General features: G+C 35.9%; 1 protein-coding gene across 1 annotated transcript in view; it reads right to left on the reverse strand.

Annotated features, from left to right (window-relative positions):
• The window catches only part of CEP170 (centrosomal protein 170), a 129,098-nt gene that overhangs the window by 60,996 nt on the left and 40,545 nt on the right, over window positions 1–27,557 (reverse strand). The window contains exons 3-4 of the mRNA XM_021682698.1: window positions 15,703–15,792; window positions 9,326–9,404 (exon numbers count right to left, since the gene is read on the reverse strand). Of these exons, the coding sequence (XP_021538373.1) occupies window positions 9,326–9,404; window positions 15,703–15,792 (169 nt within the window). The remainder of the gene's footprint in view (window positions 1–9,325; window positions 9,405–15,702; window positions 15,793–27,557) is intronic.

A 27,557-nucleotide genomic window follows, 5' to 3' on the forward strand; every position in this document is an offset into this window, starting at 1 on the left:
AAGACTTTAATTTTTAAATACTAGAGAAAAATCTAAAATCTAGCAAGTAACTCTAAACTTAACCAATAATGGCCTTCAAGAAGCAATTAACTGGGTAATTAGAGCATTAACAGACATTTTCAGCTCTCACAAACAGTATGACTGCAAAGAAAAAGCACCTGGATTAATTATATTGATAGTTAATCACAACAATGTGAAAGGAAGTATCTCATCATTGATTACCCAACAGTAAAGCCTGAAAAAATTGGATTACTCAGACTTCATAAGCATTGATAAAAATGAAGTTCATTTTGAAAGTGCAGAAGAAATGCTATAATTAGGGTCCTTACAGCATCCACAATCGCCCCTTTCCTCAGGCGTTGCAATCAAGGTCATATTACATTATCAAACAACTGCTTCCATACAGATTAGAACCAAGTGCTGGATATAATGAATGCTTTCATTATTACACCAGAAAGAACAATGCCTCTGTATATTAAAGAACATCTTACACTACACAGCAGAGGTCACATTTCCCACCATTACTTAACCCTGTACTGAAAGGACTTTTATAACCATGTACTAAGTTCTATTATCCTTTATCAATTCATAGCACCCTATGACTTCAAGGGTAGAAAGCTGTAATTATCACAACCACTTGGGGTAAAAATAGTTTCCATGCCTAAGGAGCAGTAAACTTGCAAACGAGTATTTAACTTACATTTCTACTCATTAAAACAATAAAAACTCAGAATTTTTTGGAGTTTTAAAGAGCTCTGGGGGATATCCTATTTAATTCCATGAACTGGTCCTCCTATTCTATATATAGGGAACTTGAGGACTGGAGAGGCAAAACCTAAGACAACAATCTAGTCAGCTAAAACCCAGTCCAGGGTTCCTGTAGCTGTGAAATATTAGAATTTTCCTTTTCTTGTTTTGTACACATGCTGATATGTATTTCCTGATATAGGTGAAAATACATATTTTGTAATAATTTCCTACTTAATGAAAAATAAGTCTAGTAACTTTGTTTTACCCCCAGGGAACTCATTAATAGTTGAAGAAGATTCACAGCATTCCTACATTTCCAATGGAAAACAGTGTCTCAAAAAAATTGAAAGCCTTTTCCATTTTTCCAGTGGGAAACACAAATGACTGTAGCCTGCTGTGAGGGTTTTCCTGGGGCTTCAAATTTATTCCTGAGAGTGTTCCAGGCTATTCCCCAAGGCTAGTCTGGGGTACTGTCTTTAGACTTAAGACTCCTTTAAGATTAGGGAAAACTTCAGAGAGGCCCCACTTCTTGGAGTTGAACACATTACCTTCCAAAATGGTTTGTGTGTGTGTGGAACCAAAGATCTCAAGGATCCTCTCGTTTGGGTCATGAATTTACTTGAGAACCTTGTTATCACTCTGAGATTTTGAGAATGCCCTAGTCCTAGCATTTACCTCCAAAGCTACCATCTTCCTAATGGTACAGACCCCAGGTTAACTGTTTTTAAGTTGCTAATTTTATTTTATTTATTTATTTATTTAAAGATTTTATTTATTTATTTGACAGAGAGAGACATAGCGAGAGCAGGAACACAAGCAGGGGGAGTGGGAGAGGGAGAAGCAGGCCTCCCGCAGAGCAGGGAGCCCGATGCGGGACTTGATCCCAGGACCCTGGGATCATGACCTGAGCCGCAGGCAGACGCTTTACAACTGAGCCACCCAAGCGCCCTTAAGTTGCTAATTTTAAAAAATGACAATCTAAGATACAATTACTCATGTTGTCAGTAAGTTAAAAATATACAATATAGTATAAACTACAGTCATGTTGATTATATCTGAATAGAAAAGTTACAGTTTAAATTCTTGCTCATTAAAAATCGTATTTGTGGGGTCCCTGGGTGGCTCAGTTGGTTGCATCCGACTCTTGACTTCAGCTCAGGTCATGATCTCAGGGTCATGGGATTGAGCCCTGCTTTGGGCTCTATGCTGATCATAGAGCCTGCTTAGGATTCTGTCTCCCTCTGCCCCTTCCCCTGCTTGCATGGTCTCTCTCTTGAAATAAAGAAAATCTTAAAAAAATTCACATTTGTATGTTATTTCCCTATTTCTTTACATAATGCTGTGTGATTGTTATTCTAAATCATCCCCATGCTCAACTTATTCAAGAAATGTTTATCTAAAAGTGGGGTCAAAGAAACTCATCTACATACTAGTAATGCTAAGACCCTCTCCTTCATCTAAATGATAATTAAAGCTAACTAAAAGAAGAGCAAAATTTTAAAGTTTTAGTTACTCCTAGGGCCTTAAAAACACCAGGTGTCAGGTATCACTGTGAACACATCTTTCAAAAATCATTTTAAAAATTAAGTCACTAAGTTGTTTCATTGGGGAGATACCAAGCACTTACAGAAGAAATCCAATATTACATATGAGCTTTTGCTGCTTGGGACAAGATTTCCAGTGTTTTAAGGTTTCAAGAAGTGCTGTAGTCTCAAACAACTGAATGGGCATTAATACAATATTCTCTGAAAAGCTATATACTAAAAAGAATGTGACTCTCTCTCATGGTGCTGAAGACATTGGATGTCACAATATATGAGAATACTTGAATACTATTATTTTATACAGTGGAAGAATGGAAAAAAACATTCTTTTTCTAAATTTGGGTATTTTATCTGTGTGATTTAAAATATATATTAAGACTACCCTTAAAAAGTCTCCTTAAAGTTGGCCAAAAACTTATCTTTTTGGATCTTCTCCTTAGAAATATGGGAAATTTTACTATATTCAATACTGAAATACACAATTAAGCTAAAATAGATTGCACACTGTATTAACAAGGCAGGTCCTAGGAGATGCCAAAGTTTTAAAAAAAAAAGTTCATGACAGAAAACCTTCCAAAGGGAAAATTTTATTTCTCTAAGCAATTTTGTACTAGCTTACGTTTGTCTACATCTTCAGAAAGATGTATCATTTTATTCTGGTAGATGAATATCCTGGCTAACTTTTAAAAAACCTTGTTTTATAAGAACACAGTTTTTAAACAACTGCTTTTAACTTTTCTTCTATGACATTACTCCTTATTTAATTGCTCATCTCCATTTCTTAAATTTGGTTCTTTCAAAAAGCTTTGAGAAATGTCCACCATTTTTGAAATCTAGAAAGTGTGTTCATGTTTTGTTGTGGATATCAATCACATTAATCAGGAAGAATCTTAACTCCTCTAAATGAAGAATGCTTGATTTTTAGTTATGTTTATTCCCCTCTTGATCATTTTAGCAGCCATGATCTGGACCCAAGCACAGAACGCCACATGTAATGTTCCAAGTACAGATAAATCATAATCTTGAAAGTTATGACAATGATTTTTGCCTTGCTTCTAATATGATTAATCCAATCATTCTGTGGGCCATTTTTATAGGAATAGACAACTTCTTTGGGAAAAAGAACCTCATTAAAAAAATCAAGGTACTAGATTCTTATACTGACTCATATGACTGGGATGGTAAGGATTTTGAGATTTATGTATTTAAGTAATGTTTAATCATTGTCCACTCAACATGGAAATCACACCATATTCTGATTTTCCTCTTAGTTCACCAGCAATTCGATCTTAATCTTTTTTCAACTCGTTCCTTATCTCTCCCGCCTCTTCATAGTGGAATGTACCAGGTTTCAGTCCTTGGACCTCTCTCTTATCAATCTGTATTCACTCCTATGAGTGATATCATTTAGTCTTAAGGAATTAAATATTATTTAGACAATGGAAATTCCCCAATTTTTGTCTCTAGCCTATACCTCCTCCCCTGGATTCCATCTGTATATCCAGAATGGCCAAAATCAACTTCTCAGACTCCTGCTTCTGGCCAAGACAGAAAAAAGGAACCAGAATTACTCTCCCATCTGAAGCAACAAAAAAATGGACAAAATATATAAAACAATGGTTTTCAAGACAATCAACATCAGAGAACAAAAGACAGTGACTCCTGAGTGAAGAGAAACAAACTGAGATGAGTCTAATCCCTGTCCCCAGACCATTGCCCTAACAGAGCTTCCAGGTCACCGGGCAAGGAGGGCTCTCTGAGCTGTGAAGGCAACCTGTGAAGGTCTGGGGAGACCAAGATGACTAGAGTTCATGGGACTGAGTACTGAAGAGAAGAAAGCTGCACAGAAGAGAGAATTCCACATGTTCTGAGGATCTTGCTCAAGCATTCAGCTGAGTACTGACTAGGAATGCATGTTAGAAAACGCCTACCTAGGTCTGGGGCAAGAACCATCTAAAAGTACTACAGGTAACAGTGCCCAGTGCTCACATACGGCCAGGCTGGAAAACATCATGAATCATGAGTCACTGAATAAAGCAGAGGTCACACATTTCTTCTGTAAAGTGCCAGACAGTAAATATTTTAGGCTTTGGGACCATATGATCTCTGTTACAACTACTCAACTCTGCTATGGTAGTCCAAAAGCAGCCACAGAAATATGTAAGTGGGTGGGTACGGCTGTGTTCCAATATAACGTTATTTACAAACATGGGCTGAAGGCCAGATTTGCCACTGGGTTTGCTGACCCCTATAGTATACAGAAAGGTCTTGCCTCCATAGTGGGGAATATTAGTCTCAGACTAAACTTAGAAGCCTAACAAATCTTAAAAGCAAGACCCAAAGTGATAAAACGGTTTCCAAGGAACCTGTGTCCCAGAACAAAGCTCAAAAATATGTAGAGGAATATAAAAATATGCATGCAATACTCAACAAACTCAAAATGTCCACCATCCAATCAAAAATTACTCTACATGCAAATTAAATGAATTAAAACTGATGCAGAACTGACCCAGATGTCAACAAAGGTGTTAAAAGTTATAACCATATTCTATATGTTCAAAAAGTTAAGTAGTAGCTTGGGAGATATCAAATTCAAAATCCAAATTGAACTTCAAGAGATAAAAGCTACACTGCATGGATTAGTGGTAGATTAGACACTGCCCAAAAGAAGATCAGTAAACTTAAAGACACAGCAATAATAACAATCCAAACTGGAACACAGAACCAATGATTAAAAAATAATAAATAAATAAATAGAGTACCAGTAAGCTGAGAGACAATGTCAAGTAACCTAACAATATTTAATTGAAGTCCTTGAAGGAAGTGAGGAAGGCAAAATAATATCTGGAAAAATAATGGCTGAAACATTTTCTAAATCTGATTAAAACTATAAACCCACAGATCCAAGAAGCTTAACAAACCCCAACCAGGGGAAACATGAAAAAAATTACACCAAGGCAGATCATAATCAAATTGCTCAAAACCAGGGATAAAGGGAAATAATCCAAGTGAGAATACAGTAGAGCAACAGCTTTAATGCACTGAAAGAAAAGAAATGCCACCTACAATAAACACCCAGCAGTAATAACTTTCAATAACTAAGGTGAAATACTTTTCCAGACACATGAAAATGGGAAGAATTCATCACCAGCAAAACCATACTACAAGAAATATTAAAGGAAGCCCTGAGCAGAAAGAAAATGATACCAGATGAAAAGATGGACCTATAAAGAGGAATGAAGAGCATGAGAAATGATACCTACATTGGTTTAAGATAAAAGAATATGATGTGCATAAAGATAGGAGATATTTTTCTTATTTAAATCTCTAAAAGATAATTGGACCTTTTACTTACAACGATGTAGTATGCAGTTTGTAACATAACTAAAAATAAAAAGTTGACAATCAGCACAAAGGTCAGGACAGAAGAAATGGGAAGTATATTACTATAAGGTTCTTATACTATATGTGAATAACATATAACGTATAACATCACTTGAAGATACAACTTAAAATTAAAGGTGTAATTATAAATCTTGAAGCAACCACTAAAATAAAAAAAAAGTTATACTTAATAAGCCAACAAAAGAGATAAATGGAGTCATATAAAATGTTCAAATAACCCAAAAGAAATTATGGGAGAAAGAAGACAAAAAACTGATGGCACAAAGAGAACACAAATATCAAGATGACGGATTTAATTAAATCTAACTACATCAGGTGGCTCAGTTGGTTAAGTGTCCGACTGTTAGTTTTGGCTCAGGTGATGATCTCAACAGTCGTGAGATCAAGCCCTGCATCAGGCTCCATGCTCAGTGGGGAGTCTGCTTGAGATTCTTTCCTCCTCCCTCACCCTCCTGCTCTGCTTCTCCCCCACTCACACACACTCTCTCTCTCAAATAAATAAAATCTTAAAAATGTAAAATAATAAACCTAACTACATCAATAATCACACTAAACGTGAATGATCTAAATTCACGAATGAAGGCAGAAATGATCAGATTGAAGAAAAAAAGTAATGCCAACTATATGATGCCTACTTCAAATGTAAAGACACAAACAGCTTAAAAGTAAAAGAATGTAAAAGATGTTCCATGCTAACACTAATCTAAATAAATAAATAAAGCTGGAAAAACCATAGCAATGTCAAAACAAACCATATTTTAGAGCAAAGAACATTATCTTGAATAAAGCAGGTCATTTTATAATAACAAATGATGCCAATTCATCAAGAAGATATTTTAATCCTAAATGTTTATATACCTAATAACCAGGTTTAAAATTACACGAAGCAAAAACTTCTGCAAGGAGAAATAGACAAATCCACAATTATTGCCTGAGATTTTAACATCTCTCTCTCAATAACTGATAGAAAAAGTAGACATTCAATCAGGAAAATATTGAAGATGGGAACCAAGTTGGCATAATGGACATTAATAGAACACTCCACCCCAAAACAACAGAATGCACATTCTTTTCAACAATATATGGAACACTTATCAAGATAGATAGACCAGGTACATTCCGGGCCACAGGACAAGTCTCAATAAATTTGAAAGGATTTGAGACATACAAAATATGTCCTCTGGGCTCTATGGAATTAAATGACAAGTCAATTACAGAAAGTCTCTGGAAAACCTCCAAATTATTTTAACAAACTTAGATAACCTACACTCAAAAATCAAGAGAAATTAGAAAGTATTTTGAATGTTAAAGCAGTACTTAGCAGAAAATTTATAGAACTAAAAGACTATATAAAAACAGAAGGTCTCAAATGAATAACCTCAGCTTTTATCTAGAAAAAAGAAACTTATAAGAGCAGAAATCAAAGAGAAAACAATAACAGATGAAATTCAGTTCTTTTTATTGCTATGACATTTTAAAAAATAGGATAGTTTTCCGCTCCAAGGTATAGCAGTTTGTAGACTGGCTAACTATTAAGCTTAATTTTAATATGAATAAAGCACAATAATTAGACTTCAGTCTGGTATAGCCAAATATAAAACAAGTAAATAGAACATAAAATTTGTTTTAAGAATTTCATCCTATATAATAAAATTTCTGCCACTGTAACAGCCCAATGTTCATTTATGTATGTATAGTGCTCAAAAATCATAAGCAATATGAGATGCTATTTTAAAATAATTAACTGAGCCTACCCTGAGGATTTGGAATAGCAGCTCTGGTTCAACACTGATTTAAGACCCTAAAACAGTCCTTTGGAACAAAACATTTGTCCCAGCAATTTCAGAAAGATATATATATATATAAAGGAAATACTAGCTCCCTATTAAGAAATCACTAAACAAACTGTAAAAGCAGGAGTTATTTCTCAGTAGTTTCTTGATTTAAAATTCAAAGTAAATAGAGTTTTATTGAAACTCAGATTTCCTACTATTTTCTCATGTTTTGAAACAGCTAAAGTCAAATGGATTAAGGACATACTTAAATTCAAAATATATTTGTATTTATTGTTTGATGAAACTTCTTATGCAGGTGGAAAATGGCTCATGAATCAAGGCTTTAATTTTAATTCTTTTTTTTTTTTTTTAAGATTTTATTTATTTATTTGACAGAGAGATAGAGAGAGAACAAGTAGGCAGAGAGGCAGGCAGAGGGAGAAGTAGGTCCCCCGCTGAGCAGGGAGCCCGATGCGGGGCTCGATCCCAGGACCCCGGGATCATGACCCAAGCCGAAGGCAGCCGCCCAACCGACTGAGCCACCCAGGCACCCCGTGGGCTTTAATGTTAATTCTTAATCATTTTATGTGATCTGTATTTTTTTAAAGGATATAAAACATACAACTTACAAGTATTAATATTTAATGGCTTCACTTTTCACATGTTTCTTTGTTCCACAAGTATAAGGTTTATATATGTGCTACAAAAATAGTTTTCAAAAATTTTAAGTTAAATCTAAAGAAAACCTAGTTACGCTTTAATAACAATTTTAAAGTGTTAGTACATTTATTTCAGCCAAGCATCAACTCCAGATAGCTGAGACTACATTTTCTATGCTAGAGTGATAAAGTCCATCTGAGTTGCCAATACGTTTAACACATTCTTCAATACTGAAGTCCAGATAAATGTAGTAACTGAGAAAATGAAAACACAAGAAAAACATTCAGTATAATGTGGAATATCTGTATTTTAATTGAAGAAAAGTCCTTTACTACAAAGCTTTTTGCCTTGTATGAACAGAAATGTCTTCAAACTTGTCCCTTCTCTTCACTAGTAGTCCTTTACCCTACCCTAAGAAGGACAAAGTTATGTGCCTGTTCAGTTCTTAGAATCCTATTTTTATTTACTTTTTTTAAAAACATTTTTAAGTAATCTCTACACCCAACCTGGTGCTCGAACTCACAACTCCAAAATCAAGAATCGCATGCTCTAACCAACTAAGCCAGCCAGATGCCCCTAGAATCCTATTTTTAAGCAAAAGAATCTTAAATACACGCTAACTGCTTAATTAACTTAACCAGGGAGCACAGGTCTCAAGAGATACAGGATACTGGAAAATCTGAATTAAACAGGCAATAGAGACAGAATTCATAAAATAGAGTAAAAGTATGAATGGGAAAAAAGGTAGGGATAAATTCTTACACTCCTCCCAGGAGGTTGATCTGTGCCATGATCATCCAAACAACAACAAAAAAATCCCTGGGCTGGGCTAATATTAAACACTCCCCTGTCCACTCCTTGTTACATTCTCCCATACCCAAATTATATATATAATACCACTACAGGGAAACCTCTACTGAAATTATATATGGGGCGGGGGGAAACTGAGTCCATCAGCTTTTCTAGGATTACTTTTAGGAACAGGCATACTGACAAAAAAAAAAAAAAAAAATATATATATATATATATATATATATATATAAAATTTTTAAACATGTATTTTAGTTTGGGAGGGCAAAGAGACTTCTAGTATGCCTCCACTGCAAATTCTTACATCTCAAGAAATGTTAATTTACACCAGAAAAGATTTTTGAATCAATCTGATAAATGTACAAAATCATATAAGGATATCATATCCAAATCTCAGCTTATCTTCAAGTTTCAAGGTGATATAAGTCTGTTCTGGAATCCTTACATCATTCACAAAAGTCTACAAAGAGAGAAAAAGATGTTAGGTTATATATGGAGTATTAATTGTTACATTTCAGACAAACACTCAAACCTTGTACTTAAAAATACATTAGATATAATGGTTAACACAGGTTGTGTATCATAAAACATGCCACGCATCTTATAGACTGATAAATGATTTCCTACCAAGCCCTTGACTGATATCATAACACACAAAGAACCATGCTGCAGCACTCTAAGTCCACCGCGCACCGCCAAGACAAAGTTAGGCACCTAAATATGATGCTAAGAAAAGCTCCTAATTACAAAGCTGGCAAATTGTAAAGGGAAATACTTAACTCTTAATATATCATCAGGGTTCACTGGACTCAATTTTAGCTTTTTTGGACAATTCTAACTATTTGTGAGGTTGGATATTTCATTACTTTCATTATTACAGTTCTTCCAAAAAACAAAAAGAAAATTTACTTTTAAAAAAAATGGAATAAAACTCATATTTTCTATTTTACAATTGCCGGATGAGTCCTTTAGACCTTTTTAGGACTCTAAGATATATTACGGGATTTTACTGACCTTATTTTTCCTGTTTCTTGAAACACTCTGCTATTTCATCAACCCATCACCATTTTATCACTACTCATCAGTGACTTCTAACTGTGCCGAAAATGACCAAAATAATAAGAAAACAGAAGAATGGAATTGCCTAGAACACTGCTATCTAACAGAAATATATTGCAAGCTACACATATATCCTTAAGTTTTCTACTAGGCACATTAAAAACGTAAATAGAAAAGGTGAAATTAATTTTAATACTACATTTTAACCCAACCCATATATCCAAAATAGTAACATTTCAACAAATAATCAATATAAAAAGCAGCAAAATATTCCATCTTCTTTCTTCTTTTCTGACGGTCACTTTCAAGTGCTTTCGTGGGAAGCACAGGACTAGAAGGATGATGCCGTAAATCATCGCTGCTGCTGTGACCTTCACTTTCTGCACCATCTCTCCAAGAAGACGTGACATACATCTGGAGACACTATCTTTGTCCTTCTTTTTTACAAGCTATTAAAGAGCACCACTGAGGATTCAGAATTTCTCGCTTACCATTCACAAAAGCAAAGTGAAGAAAAGACACAGGAAGATATTTCACAATTATAAGATGAACACAAAGAGGCGGCAGAGCTCTAGGCTACAGTAACAGCGATAAAACTGATAATAATGTAGCAAAATATCAGACCACGAGTCTTCAGATAAAGATAATCCTAGATGAATTTTCTCTAATACAAAAAGTGGTAAGAGAAGGCTGTTTTCAAGGACAAAAAGGAAATAGGGTATTTTTCATCCTTTCAGTAAGAAGAATCATGCATATTTCTCAGTAAGAAACTGAACAATTCTGTATTTTAAATTTTCACAGCATTCTTTGGTTTTTTGATGTTTATTTTCCAACACTTATTTGATTTAGTTTCTAAGTGGACAAATGCCCAAGGCAGGTATCTATACAAAGCTAACTAGAAAGAAAGATGATGTATAAAGAAATAAAATTACTAATCTTCCGTTAATAAATCTAAAACTAAGAAATGTTTTGAAATTATGGAAGATAGCTATCTTAATAAAATTTTAAGCTGTCAAAGTCTTAAAAATAAAATAATGCATTCTGATAATACAATGCAAGAAGAACTAGAAATAATAAGCTAGTGTAGCTAGAAATGTACTTGAAATCTGAAACCAACACTTATAAAATGGATATATATCCCAGGTATCCCTGGACAACTGATGAACAATACCCATTTTGTATATTATGTACCTTTCAAAACCAGGAAAATATGAAATAAAAATCTGAGTTTGTCAGAATTAATTTATTAAAATTGCAATTGTTTTTCATTGTCCTTTTATCCTTACTTCTGCAAATTATTTGTAAAAAGACTTACAGATTCGACTAGACACAGATGGTAAATGGTGATGGATTACTTTTCCTGGCACATTAGAAGTTAAAGACTTGGAATTTGCTAGATTCACAGAACACTGTTATATTAATTGCCCAGAATGAAGATATTATATAAATATCCACGTTTTCCTCTGATTAGCTGAAACTTTAAGTTATTTTTTCCTTTTGAATTCCATTTTTTAAATCTTCTATTTTATTGGATTTGAGACAGCCATGATACCCTATTTGGGAAAGCTTCCTCCATGGTGAGGAATTTTACAAGGGTCCTGAAAAATATATAAGGAAATTATGTTATTGTGGTCATATACTCTAATTCCTATGCATAACTGGCACCGTGTAATATGTCATGGAGTATCAGTTTTAAGTCTACAGAAAAAAGTCAGAAGTTATGATCATAATTCCAAGTAAAGTATAAGGAGACAGTGGGATACTGCTAAAACAGGATCACACCTTAGTATGATTTATGAGTAATCCTAAAACACAAGCTTTCAACATCCCTCACAGAAAGGCTGAAATGTTAATACAAAGAAAATTCAAAGGCTTCAGGCATTTGTAAACTAATTTCATATTCATTTCCAAAATGAACATTTTAGAGTGTTTTAAAAGTTACACCTTGAGTTTACCTAAATCTTCTAAGTATAGTTACAAAACAGAAGAGCTGAGGAAAATGATGGAAAAGCAAAGAGAAGAATAAAAGGAAACATTAATTCACTGATGTTTGGTATGCAGAAGACAAGCAATTATGTCCACTGTGTTGAGGACTGCCACCATAGCTCTAAGCCAATTTTACTTAAAAATAACCAAAAATACTATTTTTACTCAAAAGGCCTAAGATGACCAATCAGATCCATGTAAAGCTTAAGACTGCTCAAATCTCTTAATTAAGCACCTACTGTGTGTTTGATATATATATTAGGGAGGCACTTGTAAAAATCAAGAAACATAATTTTAACATGCTGGCATTTATGGCAGAAATATTCCCTGAGGTCTAAAAAGACTTAGGAAATATGAGCCAGACAGAAAGTTTCAGCACACAAAAATGCAAGTGAAAATATCTGAAGAGAAAAAGTCTCCTGAAGGGCTAAGATTATATAAGGAAGAGAGAAAATTTCAAAGAGCAACAGGCAAAAAAAAAATTCATTTAAATAAATCAATTATGAAACATTTTAATAAGTTAAACATGGGGAAAGCAGGTTTTGTTTCTTATGTCAATATCATTTGATCACACCTCTGCCTTGCAGGTAGAATAGGTAAGGACAACGAGGCACGGAGAATGAAGTAACAAACAAGATCTCAGGGTTCAGAAGTAGAATACCTGGGATTCAAATTCAAGTGTCTCTCAACTGCAAATCCCATGTTCTCTCCATCTCATCGAAGCCTGGGTGCCCAAGCCAGGCCAGCTATTCAAACTCCCTCTTCCAAACTACTAACTTACAGAAGCAAAACAAACTAGATAAACATCTCTTTAATTTACATACAACTAAATTGCATAATTATACTGTATAAAACACCATATAACCACTCTGTATTATATTAGTGCTCTGGGAAATCTGAACAGAGTGGCCAGGGGCGCAACCCCCTCAATCACATTGCCAGTGACAAAAGTCACCTCTTTTTTATAGCTTCTCCACTCTATGCCACCCTGGTCTGATGCTGACAGAAACGCCAGTGTGAAAAGGGGATACAGCAGAAGCTGGAACACAGTGAGCTGAGGGACAGCCTAGTGACAGAAGCCAGACACGGAATGGGATGGGAGTGGTACGGCACAGGCCACAGTGGTTCTCGGAGTGCTCCAGTGGAGGAAGGAGGCAGGAAGAAGTGAAGGCAAACAAGGGTTTTCATAGAAAGAGAAGCTTCAAGGGGCCTGCAGGAAAATGGGCCACGATAACATCAACTACAAAACCCATTCCAGCTTCCTCAGGCAGAGCAATCTCATTCCTGGTAGCAGTAACATCAAGTATAGATCTAGGTCCCTTGGGAGTGTATTTTAGGGTAGGATGAAAGGGAGCAGAAGTGGTCAGAGCTAGAGTTATTTATAAGTTGGGTTTAGCTGGTAAGTGCTTTTAAAAATATATAGCAGTGGATTCACTGAAAGGTATGTAGGCCACAGGGTGCTAAACTTGTTTTAACTGCTCTTCTTACCATAACACCACAGCCACCATAACTACCACTTACTGAAGGCTAACGAGGTGCTATTCTAATCATTTACAATTACGAACTCATTACAGCTTCACAACAACCTGAGAGGAGTACTGTTTTGCTGTGAACATTTAAAAATATTGAGGAACAGAAAAATTAAATGCCTGTCTACAGTTACATCACTGGTAAGAATTCAATCTGGGCTCATAATCACCACATTGTGTCCCCTTACTTCTAAAATTACTACTTTTAACCTGATGCTCAAATTTCTAGAATTATATGAATTTTAAGAGTAAACAGGCTGTGAGTAATCATCTACTCCAGGATAAAGCGCCTGACAGGTGGGAGTTCACAGTTTTGTTCTGGCATATGTCCCAGGCTGTCATGTGGGTAACAGCACAGCTAGCTGTCATTCATGTGGTGCTCTCCAGTTCCATGCCAGGTACATGCGTACATGTACTGTCACATGCCATTCCTGGAACAACCCTACAGAGCAGGGACTATCATTTCATTATTCTGAAGCTAAAAGCAAGGTAACTGAATTTTTCAGAGAGTCTTCATACTCACAAACTCATTACATTTTCCCACAACTCTGGGAACTAAAAGGCAGATGTACCAGGAAACTAAATTGCAGAGAGAGTACGTGATTTTCCCTGGATTTACCACTGGTAAATTACGACTGAAATTCAAATCCAGGTCCTGATTTCGAGTTCAAAATGCAAATGCTGCTCTCCAGGATTATTATCTTTCACAGAACTATTGTGTATCATCAAATTAAGAGAAGGGTCAACCCAGGGAAACTTTTAAGTTAGTATTTCACCTGATCTTTTTTACAACACCAAATAATTTTTATATTTGATCACAGTCTTTTAAAAGAATAAAACACTGTGATGTAATTCTTACTTATTATTTTCCAAGATAATAACGTAAAGACACCTACGAACTGCATTGTAGTGGAGACGAAAATTTCTAGGCTTAAAACCAGAATGTAACATTTTAGTTAAAATAGTCCACATATGAAAGTAGATTAAAATTTTTCTCTATAAATTCCTTGTGTAAATGACCAGGCAGAAGAGAGAACTACTAGGCTGAAGAAAATCTAACAAATTATTTTGAAAAGGAGACAAATAGCAGGAGAACTATAATTTTGGCGGTATGGCAAGGGAAAGTGTAATGGAGCAGGAATCTGGAAAAGTGGGTGATGTCAAATTTGAGCCATTTCAGTTCAAATCTGAAGACTTAATTCTGTGTGCCATGAGAAACAGACAAAGGCTTGAAAAAAAACTAACAGAAAAACAAAGTATCTCAAAGATTAAATATCAGTCTTTCAGTAGCAGACCAATTCAGAACGAGAAAAAAATGTTTCACAGTAATTGCCAAATTTCTGCATGTTTTTCCATATAATGTTTAATGTATATTTTGAAAAGCAATAGCACTTAGAAGCAGTTGGGATACATTTAGTTTCTGTTAAATTCACTTTAACAATTTCAACAGCACAGCTATGGAAAAATGTTGCATTTGCTTATGTTAGCAGGGCCATAAGAAAATTGAGATGAAATAAGGAATTATTCAATACTTTAGCATTCTCTTATTCTGTGGCTCCTTATATTCTGACAATGTGGAAAGATCAAATGAAGAATTAGGAAAAATCTCACTGTAGTAACACAAACTTATCTTCGAAGTAGGAATACAAAAAAGCAATAATGATTCCTGGTGTTTAAATCACATGCCATATTTTTAAGGTAAACGGATGTGTTTCACGTCTTCTTTTACTCTAGTATAGAAAGTTCTCCACCATATGGCACCAAACCATGTTTTCATCTTTTTTTTCTAAGTTACCCTATACTTCTCTGTCTCCCAAGAGTGCTTTTTTTCATACCAGCTGCCATGCCTTTCCACTATTTTCCCACAATGCACCTTTCAAGCTATCCAGTGAGGTCAACTTTCATCTCATCTCCTTAAAGAAGTCTTTTTCAACCATTATGGATAATAACAACTAACAACCTTCTGAATTTCTGTATTTACTGCCTATACAGTTTCTTGAGAACATGGGTTAGTTTTCATATTCTTCCGTATGGTCCCCAAAGTGCTATGTACCTAGGTAAGCCTTTAAGAGTAAGATGCAAACTAAAGAAAAGGAAGAGAACACAAACAGGAAATGTCACCTGATTTGTCCTCTTACAATATTAAAAAAAATAAGTAAAACAAAAAATAAAATCTTAACTTACCCCATTTAGGCTGCCCAAATCTTTCACCAAATGTTCATCCGTAGAGGCGTCATAATTGATTACAGCATGTTGCTTATCCACACTACGAGACTGAAAGGAATTTTTCTAAGTTAGGAAATACAAGAAAATACTAGGATAAATAACAAACACAAAGATTTTTGGCTAGATACTTTATATTAATAGGACAGTAGATAAATACAGAGAAATATTAAAGTGAAAGTGGATTAAATGAGATTTAAACTGTGTTACTATGCAACACAAATTTGGCATCACTCCCCAAAGAAGAAAGCAGCCAAAATTTGAAGACATTCTTTTCTACTAAATTCACACATTCTACTTTTGAAAGAATTTAAATCAGGTGACTTTGTTGAATGCACCAAATGACAATTATTTTTATAATTCGAAACTGTTACATGGAAGTCATGTGAATTATAATCTCGTAATGTTTTATGTATCCTATTGTAAAAAAAAAACTATCCTATAGGATTTTCTTTATTGAAAATTACAGTGTCAATTATATAAAGAGTCCAAAGATTTAGAGAAAAGGAACACGATGTGATACATTCTTGAACAAAATTATCCTCACTTAAAACATGGGTTTTAGGGGTGCCTGGGTGGCTCAAGCATCTGCCATTGGCTCAGGTCATGATCCCAGGGTCCTGGGATCGAGCCCCGCATCGGGCTCCCTGCTCAGCAGGGAAGCCTGCTTCTCCTTCTCCCACTCCCCCTCCTTGTGTTCCCTCTCTTGCTGTATCGCTCTCTGCCAAATAAATAAAATCTTTAAAAACAAACAAACAAAACATGGGTTTTAAAACTAGAATTCATGGGGGAGCTCTAAGAGGGAAAGAGAAAGTCAAAAAAAGGAATTAAGATAGCAAAGTGATTACTGAAAATCATTTTTCAGTCTCTCTTAAAGTACACAGCACGCACACACGTATGCACACTGCTCCGGAGCTTAGAGAGTTGTCTGTAGGTAGAAGCACCTCAGAGGTGAACTATATAAAAGCCTGTGGAAACTTTTATTGAAAAAAAATATCTGTATAGTGACAAGAAGAAACAGTCTGAGAACCACACTGAATCTGAACTCAGTAACACTGAGGGCTACTTCGGGAACCTGGGTAAATAAAAAGCAAAGAAAGTATCCCAAATGGGAAGAGAGATGACTTCCAGTTTCCAATCCAACATGTAAAAAGCTTGCAAGTTATCAGTCCCATCCTTACAACAAGAAAAAAGACGCGCAAATGGAAAATTAAAACTAGTCTTTGTTTTATCAGAGAATTGAGGTCATAAGGTCAATTGACACCCTGAAAACTGGAGAGAGAGGTGAATACAGAGAATCACAGCTTCCTGAAAACAGAAACCATGGCTGCAGCCAGCAAGGCAGGAAAACTCAAGGGTGAGGTGAGTAACTGAAACATGAATGCCAACTAGCTTGCAAGATAAAAGCTTGGGTGCACAGCCTCGGGGGACACCACTCTTTGATGAGTTTTGAGTTTTACCTCCAGAAGCCCCACAAGGATGTCAGGGTGAAGACTGGAGAAAGTCTTGTGTCCCCTTAGCCTGAGGGTGAAAAGTAACCATTCTGAAATAGACCGAGAGCATTCTGCTGTCACCAATGGCCTATCCTCAAGGAAGACTCTTTTACCAGCGCTATACCAATGTGGGTTTTACCAGAGCCTAGCTGACATGCAAGAATGGAAATACCGAACTCCAGAGTCCTCTAGCCTTCCTGTCTCATCTAAAGAGGGGGACAAAAAAGAGCTGAGATGCACTTGTGAAGGTCATGACCCCACAGAAAGACTGAGAACTAATCAAAGCATTATAGAATGCCTCCTCTCCCTCCCAATCTTACCTCACACCCACAGGGGAGATTACAATGGGCAAAACTGCTAAATTCAGATTATTTAATAAAGGGTCTCTAAGGAAACTCAAAAACCACTGGAGAGATGAAAACAAGGACACTAGAGGAAATGTTAACCTCTGATACTTTCAGCTACAGCCATCAGTGAACATGGCCTGACTCCTAACCCCACTGACAAAATGAGGTCAGCAACTAGTAAACAACATTACAGATGTAAATCTTAGTTGAAATTATTCTTTCCAAATAAATATCACTGAAATGAAAGGTTCCTTCCTCAGTTAAGCTTCAATTCCAATATATTGAAAAAGTTTTGGTCTTTCTAACATTAGGAAGAAACAGTATGTGACTTCAAATAATCTTCCAACAAAACCTACACATTCATCATACATATGCTTTTGTTCTTCTTCAAAGTTTTAAAAGTTGCTTTTTGGTTTGGTTTTCTCTGAAACCTCAATTTCCCTAGGACAGACTTAAGAGCACCTTTCTGTATTGTAGGATTACTGCCACTTCTCTACGGCTCACCTGAGAAACCAATTACAATGGTAACCACTACAAAACATCTGCATTCAATCTAAAAGTTACTTAAACTTCATGCTGTCATGTTTTAAATTATTGCTCTGTTTAAACTAATGAAGTACGAAATTCACTTATTCTGGTGACAAAAAAACATGTAGCTCCATTAGGAAAATAATTCCTCCTTATTGTGGATTTATCAAGTTGAATTAGTCTATGGGATAAAAATCTCTGCATGCTGTGAGACAAGTGAGACTGCAGGTGTATGTAGGCTCTTAATAAACTTGAAAGAATCATCATAAATAATCTCTCTGTGACAAAGGAAACAGAGAAAGAGCTCAAGTCCTTAGAACGGAGAACTGAAATCCAAGGGGAAAAATCTAAGTGAGAGCTGAGAGAAGAAAAATCACACAGGAAAGAGAGTTACTGTTAGCTTTGGAAAATAAGCTAAGCGGCTGCTTCTGGAACCAGGGAACCACAGCTTTTGAGGGAATGGTCAACACGCATCAGAGATGGAGAAAAAAATGGTTTAAGGAGGAAACAATTAGGAGGCCATCTAACTAAATTAACAACTTGCTAGAACCCAGAAAATCCTGAACCTGATATACACCTTGCCCTCAAATTGTGTATGGCGGTAGCTAAGTACAAGAACGCCTCCCATGGAATGTACAGCAAACCTAAGACAGCAGAAGACAACAGAGTCCACTGAGTTGAGACGCCATTCCAACTCTGGGGACTGGGGAGTGAAGGAGTGAAGATGTTACGTGGGGTCAGAAAAAGCATCTTGTTTGTTGAAGATTTATTTATTTGAGAGAGAGAGTGCATGCACATGCGTGAGCAGGGTGAAGGACAGAAAGAATCTTCAATCAGACTCCAGGGTGAGCATGGAGCCCAAAGTGCGGCTTGATCTCAGGGTTAACTAATTAAGCTACCCAGGCGCCCCTGTTTGTTGTGAAATAAAGAGGGAAATAACTTTTTGAGAAGATCAGGCTTATGAACTCAGGGCAAGAGCTATCATCAGTTTAAAACTCACAGAACAAGTCATTCCCATTTGAGTAACTCTAACAGCCAATGAAAGAAAGCAAGTAAAAATTCCCGTGTTTAGTTATCTGCTGTTTTCAAGGTAGCAGGATGTTTTAGCACCTATCAAAGAAATTCAGCAGAAAACCAAGATTATAGAGCATACTACATCTAGAGAGTGGTCAAGAAAAACTGAAGGAATAAGGAAGATTCGCTACTTACATCTAACTATATAAGCATTGATTAATCCATTTTCATTTCTAAATAATCAAATTCACATTTTCTCTAGATTAAACTAGCCAGGAGAAGGTGTATTACAACTTAATTTTCACAATCCATTTGGACATTTCAATGCAAATCTAATAATCTGACAAAGACTGCTAACTTCATCAAGTTTCTGGTTCTAACGGGAAAACCTTAGCTGATCAGGTGTAAACTATGAAGATTGTCATTTTTTACCAGTTCTCTTATTCTTGTCACTTTAAACGTCCAGTAAGAATGCAAAACTCCTAAAGTCCTTCCTCATCACAAGAAAAAAAAATTTTCTGCAGCTTTGTATGGGAACAGATATTAACTACACTTATTATGGTGATAACTTCTCAATATATACAAATAGTCAATCATTGTTGTCCACTTGAAATTAATATAATGTTGTAAGTCAATTATATCTCAATTAAAAAAAAAATGTAAGACTCTCTAGTCACTGTCTTCTTACAGAAAATACCCAGAAGAGTGTGCCTCCTTCCTCGTGATTTTTACTTTCTAGAAAGACTCTTCCTAAGGCTTTGCATTGCACTCTCGAGAATCCACCTTACTCGAAACTCCTCTTCATTCTCAAGCTCTCACAGATGGTTACCTCCTACTTCCTTCCTTTAACTGAAATCTGGCTTTCACCCTGAGAACACTATTTCCACTGCATTTCTTTAAAGTGGATACCATCCTCTTAAATCTGACATTCTGTTGAGTTCAGAGATACAGAATGAATTCATACGGTTTATTATTATGGCTTTTGGACCATTACTTGCCCCCTTCAACAAAAAGCCCTTTACTTTTTTGAAGTTCTTGTTATCCACCTATACATAATATATATACACAGTATATATTTCTTTACACACACACCCCTCCTAGATTGCTGCAATCATCTGTGGTCATTTTAACTTTTTTTTTTGAGTAAACTCTACCTCCAACATGGGCCTTGAACTCATGCCCCAAAATCAAAGTCACATGCTCTCCCAACTGAACCAGCCAGGCGGCCCTCATTCTAATTTTCTGACTGAAGTTTTGGAGTTATGGTTCACAGTCTTCCTTTCCATTCAAATTCCTACTTCGCCATGATTGATTTTTTTTTTTTAATTTCTTTTTTTAAAGATTTTATTCATTTGCGAGAGAGAATGAGAGAATGAGAGACAGAGAGCATGAGAGGGGGGAGGGTCAGAGGGAGCAGCAGACTCCCTGCCGAGCAGGGAGCCCGATGCGGGACTCGATCCCGGGACTCCAGGACCATGACCTGAGCCGAAGGCAGTCGCTTAACCAACTGAGCCACCCAGGCGCCCCGCCATGATTGATTTTAAACATCTGTGTAGAGAGGCGCCTGGGTGGCTCAGTTGGTTGAGGCTCTGACTGTTGGTTTCAGCTCTGGTCATGATCTCAGGGTCCTGAGATCGAGCCCTGCACTGGGGGGGGTGGTGGTCTGTGCTCAGCAGGCAGTCTGCTTGAAGATTCTCTCCCTCTACCACTCCCTCCGCTCACAGATTCTCTCTTTCAAATAAATAAAATCTTAAAAAAAAAAAATCTATGTAGACAACCCATATAAAAATCTAGCCATCCCAACTTCCATAACCAAACTCCATACTCTATCTTGGCATAACGCTCCCACTGCTAGATCTTATGTGAAACAGATTCTACACCTGGAATCTAAACTGTAGTATTTTTCTCTATGACTACATTCTCCTATTCTTCCAGTTCTCTCACTTATTTATAATAATTTACTAGTATGCAACCTCACTGCCCTGACTGCAACAGGTCATCTCATACTCTGACCCCTTCCTTTTCTCCCAAGCAACGATTCCCTATTGTCCTGACTTACTTTCCTTCTCTGTAATCCAGCTTCCCCTGGCTTCCCCATCCATGTTCACGACTCCCAAACCTCTACCTTCTGCTCAGACTACTTTGCTCAGCTTTACATATTTATTTCCTGCTTTCTACTAAATATCTCAATCTAGACGTCCCTTCAGAACCTCAAACTCACTACCTTATTCCTGAAAAGTACACCTCCTGAAACTATTTTATTCATTTCTACGCCAAAAACGCTAGGTCCGAGGCTCTTTTTCTCTCCATCCCTCATTATATAACTAGAAAGCATATCCTAACTCTTCAATCCCTCTCATACTCTTTCTTTCTTCATTTCAAAGGGTTCTTTTTCTTTAGAACATTACCTCACTTTCTAGACAATTATCACCTGCTTATACCAATTCTGAGCTCCAACTTCTGAGCAGCAATATAGATTAACAGTTTAAAGTGCAAGTGCTGGAGTCCAAAAGAACTGGTCGAGACATCTGGCAACTGTGTGGCCTTGGTAAAATGACTAATCTTTGTTTAATCATCTATAAAAAAGACAGACCGTACATATCTCAGAGGTTGGTTTGTGAGGATTAAATGACATTAGGCATGGGAAGCATTTAAAAAGGCAATATTCCCCTGTGTAAAAACTCCTCAGTGTACTTACTGGCTAAGGTATAACATATAGTCTTTCATCTAGCACACAAGGCCTTCTAAGATCTGGTCTCTTCTAACTTCCAAGTCTTTATCTCTCAAAATGTTTGCCTTCATGTCCTATATATAAATCACAAGGGATTATTTTAATTACCTAAATACACACTGAATGCCATGCACTCAATCACACTCGAAACCTTCCAGAAACCATTTATTCATCTTTTAAGATTATTCAGCTCAAGCCATCTCCTCCATGAAGTCTTCCCAGATTTCTTATCTTTACATTTCCTTGCAGGTAGGACTGATCAATCTGTCTGTTGTGCACCCCACATCAGACGTATCACTGTTCTGTGCCATAGTATCTAGACTGGTTAACATGTGTATCTCCTTTTACTAGACAATAAGCCCTCACGGACAGGGAGACCCTACGTATATGCATTGATCCCTCGGTAGCCAGCATGGGGCCTAGTGCATTGTAGATGCTTAGCAAAGGTTTGTTGGAAAGAAAATACATGTTATTAGCCCATCTCATTTCATGAAGGATGAAGATAGAAAAATTTTCTTAGAGAACAAAATATCAAAAGTACTGAACTTACAAAGTTCAGACCAAATTTTAAGAGAACTACAAACTGAGTGGCTTAAAACAATAGAACCAAAACAAAACAAAAAAATTTTGGACCTCAGAAAAGATAATTATAAAACCAGAAAATTCTGGAAAATAAGAGTATTAAAATGAAGCAATAATACTGCTATATTTAAGAAATACTTCCTTTTCTTCCCCCCCCCACCAAACCATGAGACTATGGACTCTGAGAAACAAACTGAGGGTTCTAGAGGGGAGGGGGGTGGGGGATGGGTTAGCCTGGTGATGGGTATTAAAGAGGGCACATACTGAATGGAGCACTGGGTGTTATATGCAAACAATGAGTCATGGAACACTACATCAAAAACTAATGATGTAATGTATGGTGATTAACATAACATAATAAAAAAAATAAAAAAAGAAATACTTCCTTTTCTACAAAACAAAAAAAAAACACACACAAAAAAACAAAGAAACAACGAAAAGCCTGATATCAAGTAAGTCAAAACATAAAAAAACAATTCTAGGCCAGGCACAATGAAAAGCTAATTTTAACGAAAAGCTTAACACATGAATGGTACAAATGACTACCTGCTATGTGTCACATATGCTTTGGGTATGAAATGGCTACTTTTTATAACATTATTATTACTTCTTATATTACTTCTTTTTCTTACTAAAACACAGACATACGTGGACACATAGGCTAAAAAAACCTGAAGAGAAAAAGAAAGATTGCCACTGTGTGTCATCACTGTTTTAAAATCTTTTTAAAAGACCCTGTGGCTGACTCTTTAAAAGCTCAATTGCATTTTTACAATCAGAGTAATACACAGTGACTTATTCTTTGCTATGGGTCCCCAAAAGACAGATGAAAATAAGTTACCTATGATCTTTAAAACATATTCCATTATCCTCCTGGGGACTGTTCTTACACCATGTGAAAGTTAAAATATTAAAATAATAAGTCAAATATAATTTTGTTATAATTTCTATTATGCATCAGGGGAAAAAAAACATGTTTCAGTTAGTATGATGGTGTTTCTCAAAACAGAGCAAAATTCAATTATTTGGTGCAATTAAAATTTTTATGAAGATAAAATTAGAATTTAGATAGTGAACTTCTCAAAATGCAACTCCATTTGTATTTAGAAGTATCCCATATATTGCAACAGAAGTTTGAACATGTTTACTTGCAGAAGTAAGTTAGTAAACCAGTTTTAGGTTACATACATGCAGTAGCGGCTTAGTGGTAGAAGAGAAAGGTCATTTGATTTTGAGCCAATATTACCAAGACTCTACTACCAGCTTCCATGACTTAATGGTCACGTGATACTGGCCCTGTGACTAAGTCTTTCTGAATCTTAATTTACCATCTGTAAAATAGGGATGACTGTATCTTTCAGGAAACTGTTGAGAGGAACAACTAAAATGACATAAGTGAACACTGAGAAATAGAAAGTACTATTTAAATACAAGGTACTTTTAATAGTAATATTAATGTGTGTTACTCCAGACAAAATGTAATTTCCACCTAATAATTATACTTCGTAGCTTTTTCATCTATGGCTAAGATTTATTTTGCATAGTATGTCTTATGAAACATAGCACAGTCATCTTTCTACAGCAAGACAAACAGGCATAGCAAGTCTAAATACTTTGCTGGAAGCTTCCAGGCTAAGTGCGAGAACTAATTTCAGAATCCTTTATTTAATCATCTACTCTTTAATATCCAGGCACATTTTCTTCTTGATGATCACATTCTTTAGACTACCTTTTTTGGAATGAGATGAAATAACAAAAAAATTTTAATTGTAATCAAACAGGTCATATAACCTTATGGATCATTTATTTCCCTTTTGCTTTGGGTTTAAGCCATATTATCACCAAAGACCAGCAAATCTATTTGTGGTTGAAATCTTTACAGGTAAGAAACTACTTAAAATTATTCAGAGGCAGAGATTCTAAAACCTAACAACTGGTTTCCTGTACATTAAAAAGTGGAGGGTTTTGGGCGCCTGGGTGGCTCAGTTGGTTAAGCGACTGCCTTCGGCTCAGGTCATGATTCTGGAGTCCCGAGATCGAGTCCCGCATCGGGCTCCCTGCTCAGCGGGGAGTTTGCTTCTCCCTCTGACCCTCCCCACTCTCATGCTCTATCTCATTCTCTCTCTCAAATAAATAAATAAAATCTTTAAAAAAAAAAAATGGAAGGTTTTAAGTCATAAATGCAGACTTAGATCAACCAAATTTTTAAAGATCTTTTATTTACTCATTAAAAAGCAATCAGATATTAGCTATTTGAACTTCTAACAATTTTAATTATCACACTGACTGGCCTAACCAATGCAGAACCACTGAAGCTCTGTAAAGCCTTTAAAAGGATAACACAATATCATCAAGTCTAGAGCACTAATCTTTCAAAACAAATATATTTTGCATTTATAAACACAAAATTCTTCACTCTTCAAACACTAATCCATACCTAAACTTTGTTCATTTTTCAGAAATGATATAAAAAAGAATAAGTTTTAAATATCCATTTATTTTACTATACTTGGAAAGATTAAACATTAAACCACTTAAAAACTAAATACAATTTGCAAATATTTATTCTTACTTCCATATACAAGATGTCCTTCAGTGCTACGAAGAGTACTACTAATTTGTAGCACTGATTCAGACTACCAGATGACCAGCATGCCAATCTATTCATGGACCTCTTTCAGAGAATCCAGTGTGTCTAGGACAGGCCTAAGAACAACGTGCTGCTATCAGATAAAGGGCAGAAGTATCTTTAACGGTAGAGACTGAGGAACAGGTCAAAACTGTTTTTTTCCCTTGCCTGATCATGGAGTTCCCTTATCTCCTTTACATTCTAGTTAAAAAATAAAGCATAAATAAAAACAGTCATAAATGGGATAAATACTCATATCATAAACATTTATGAAATTTAAGTAAAAAGGTTATTTTAACTTTTTGACTTTTTACAGCACTGTAATATTGGTTTCTCCTCATTAAAATAATACTAATTTTTGCTTTAAGTTTGTTATAAAGGCAGTATGAATCAACAGAATCAATTCAAAGATATTTTAAAATTCTACTGCCATTGGGGCGCCTGGGTGGCTCAGTCGTTAAGCATCTGCCTTTGGCTCAGATCATGATCCCGAGGTCCTGGGATTGAGCCCCCCATTGGGCTCCCTGCTCAGCGGGAAGCCTGCTTCTCCCTCTCCCACTCCCCCCTGCTTGTGTTCCCTCTCTCGCTGTGTCTCTCTCTGTCAAATAAATAGATAAAATCTTAAAAAAAATAAAATAAAATAAAATTCTATTGTCATTGATTTCCTTTTTGTTTCATTGTGGTGATATATATATCATATATATAGCATATTTTCCATTTTAAATATTTTTAAGTGTACAGTTCAGTAGCATTAAAATCGCAATGTTGTACACCACCATCTATTTCCAAAATTTTTTATCACCCCAAACAGAAATTTTGTAACTCTTAAGCAATAACTCCCCAAACCTCTTTTCCAGCCACTGGAAACTGCTAACCCTCTTTTATGCCTATGAATTTGCCTATTCTAGCTATTTTCAAAAGAAATGAAATCATTTTGTCTTTTGTGTCTGGTTTATTTCATTTAGCATAATGTTTTCAAATTTCATTTATGTTGCAGCATGTATGAGAACTTCATTCCTTTTTGTAACTGAATAATAATCCATTATATGCATATACATTGCATTTTGTTTATCCATTCATTTGTGACTGGACACTGGGGTTGTTTTCACCTTTTGGCTATTGTGAATAATGAATGCTATAATCAACACTGACACCCAAGTATCTGTTTGAGACCCTGCACACAATTACTGTGGGTATATATCTAAAAGTGGAACTGCTGGTCATATCATATGGTAACTCTACGTTTAGCTTTTTGAGGACCCACTAAAAACTATTTTCTACAGCAGTGACACCATTTTACAGTTCCACCAGCAACATAAAAGAATTTGAATTTCTCCACATCTTCACGGACCTTTATTTTCCGTTTTAAAAAAAATTACAGCCATCTTAGTAGATGTGAAGTGCTATCTCACTGTGGTTTTGATTGACATTTCTTAGTGACGAACGATGCTGAGCATCTTCTTTTCATGTGTTTATTGAGCATTTTTAGATCTTCTTTGGAGAAATGTGTAGTCAAGTCTCTATCCCATTTTTTAAGTGGGCTGCTTGTCTTTTTGTTGTTGAGCTGTAGGAATTCTTCATATACTCTGGATAGTAAACTGTTATAAGATATATATAATTTTACAAATATTTTCTCCCACTCTTCACTCTGTTGGTAGTGTCCTTAGATACACAAGTTTTTAATTTTAATGAAGTCTCATTTATCTACTTTTTCTTTTGTGGTTGGTGCTATTGGTGTCGTATCTAAGAACCCACTACCAAATCCAAGGTTATGATGACTTATCCCTATGTTTTCTTCTAAGAGTTTTATGGCTTTAGCTCTTAAATTTAGGTCATTGATCCATTTTGGTTAATTTTTATGTTTGATGTGTGGCAGGGGTCCAACTTCATTCTTTTGTAGTGGAAATCCAGTTATCCTAAGCCTCATCTGCCAAAGAGATTATTCCTTCCCCCACTGAATGAATATAACACCCTTCTAAAAACTCAGCCTGCCATTGTAATAGTTTCCTGGGGTACCATAGGAAAGGTGGCTTAAAACAACACAAGTTTATTTTCTCATAGTCTGGACTCTAAAAATCCAAAATCAAGGCGCTGGTAGGGCCATATTTCCTCCAACACCTCTTAGAGAGGATCTCTTTTTTCCTTGCCTCTTCCAGCTTCTGGTGGACTCAGGTGTTCCTTGGTTTCTGGCAGCCTAACTGTAATCTCTGCTTCTGCCTTCACGTTGTCCCTCTGTGTCTGTCTTTTCCTTTCCTTATGAGGACATCGACTCATACTGGATTAGAGTCCATCCAAATGACTTTACCTTAACTTGATTACATCCTCAAAGACTTTATTTCCATCTAAGGTCACATTCACAGGTATGGAAGATTAGGACTTCAATATATGTTTTTGCGGGGGACTCAATTCAAACCACAGATACATAGGGGTTTATTTCTGGACTCTCTATTCTATTCCACTTGTCTATAAGTCTACCTTTAAATAAGCCAGCG

Source organism: Neomonachus schauinslandi, chromosome 6 (assembly GCF_002201575.2).
Source record: "Neomonachus schauinslandi chromosome 6, ASM220157v2, whole genome shotgun sequence".
NCBI classification, from domain to species: Eukaryota; Metazoa; Chordata; class Mammalia; order Carnivora; family Phocidae; genus Neomonachus; species Neomonachus schauinslandi.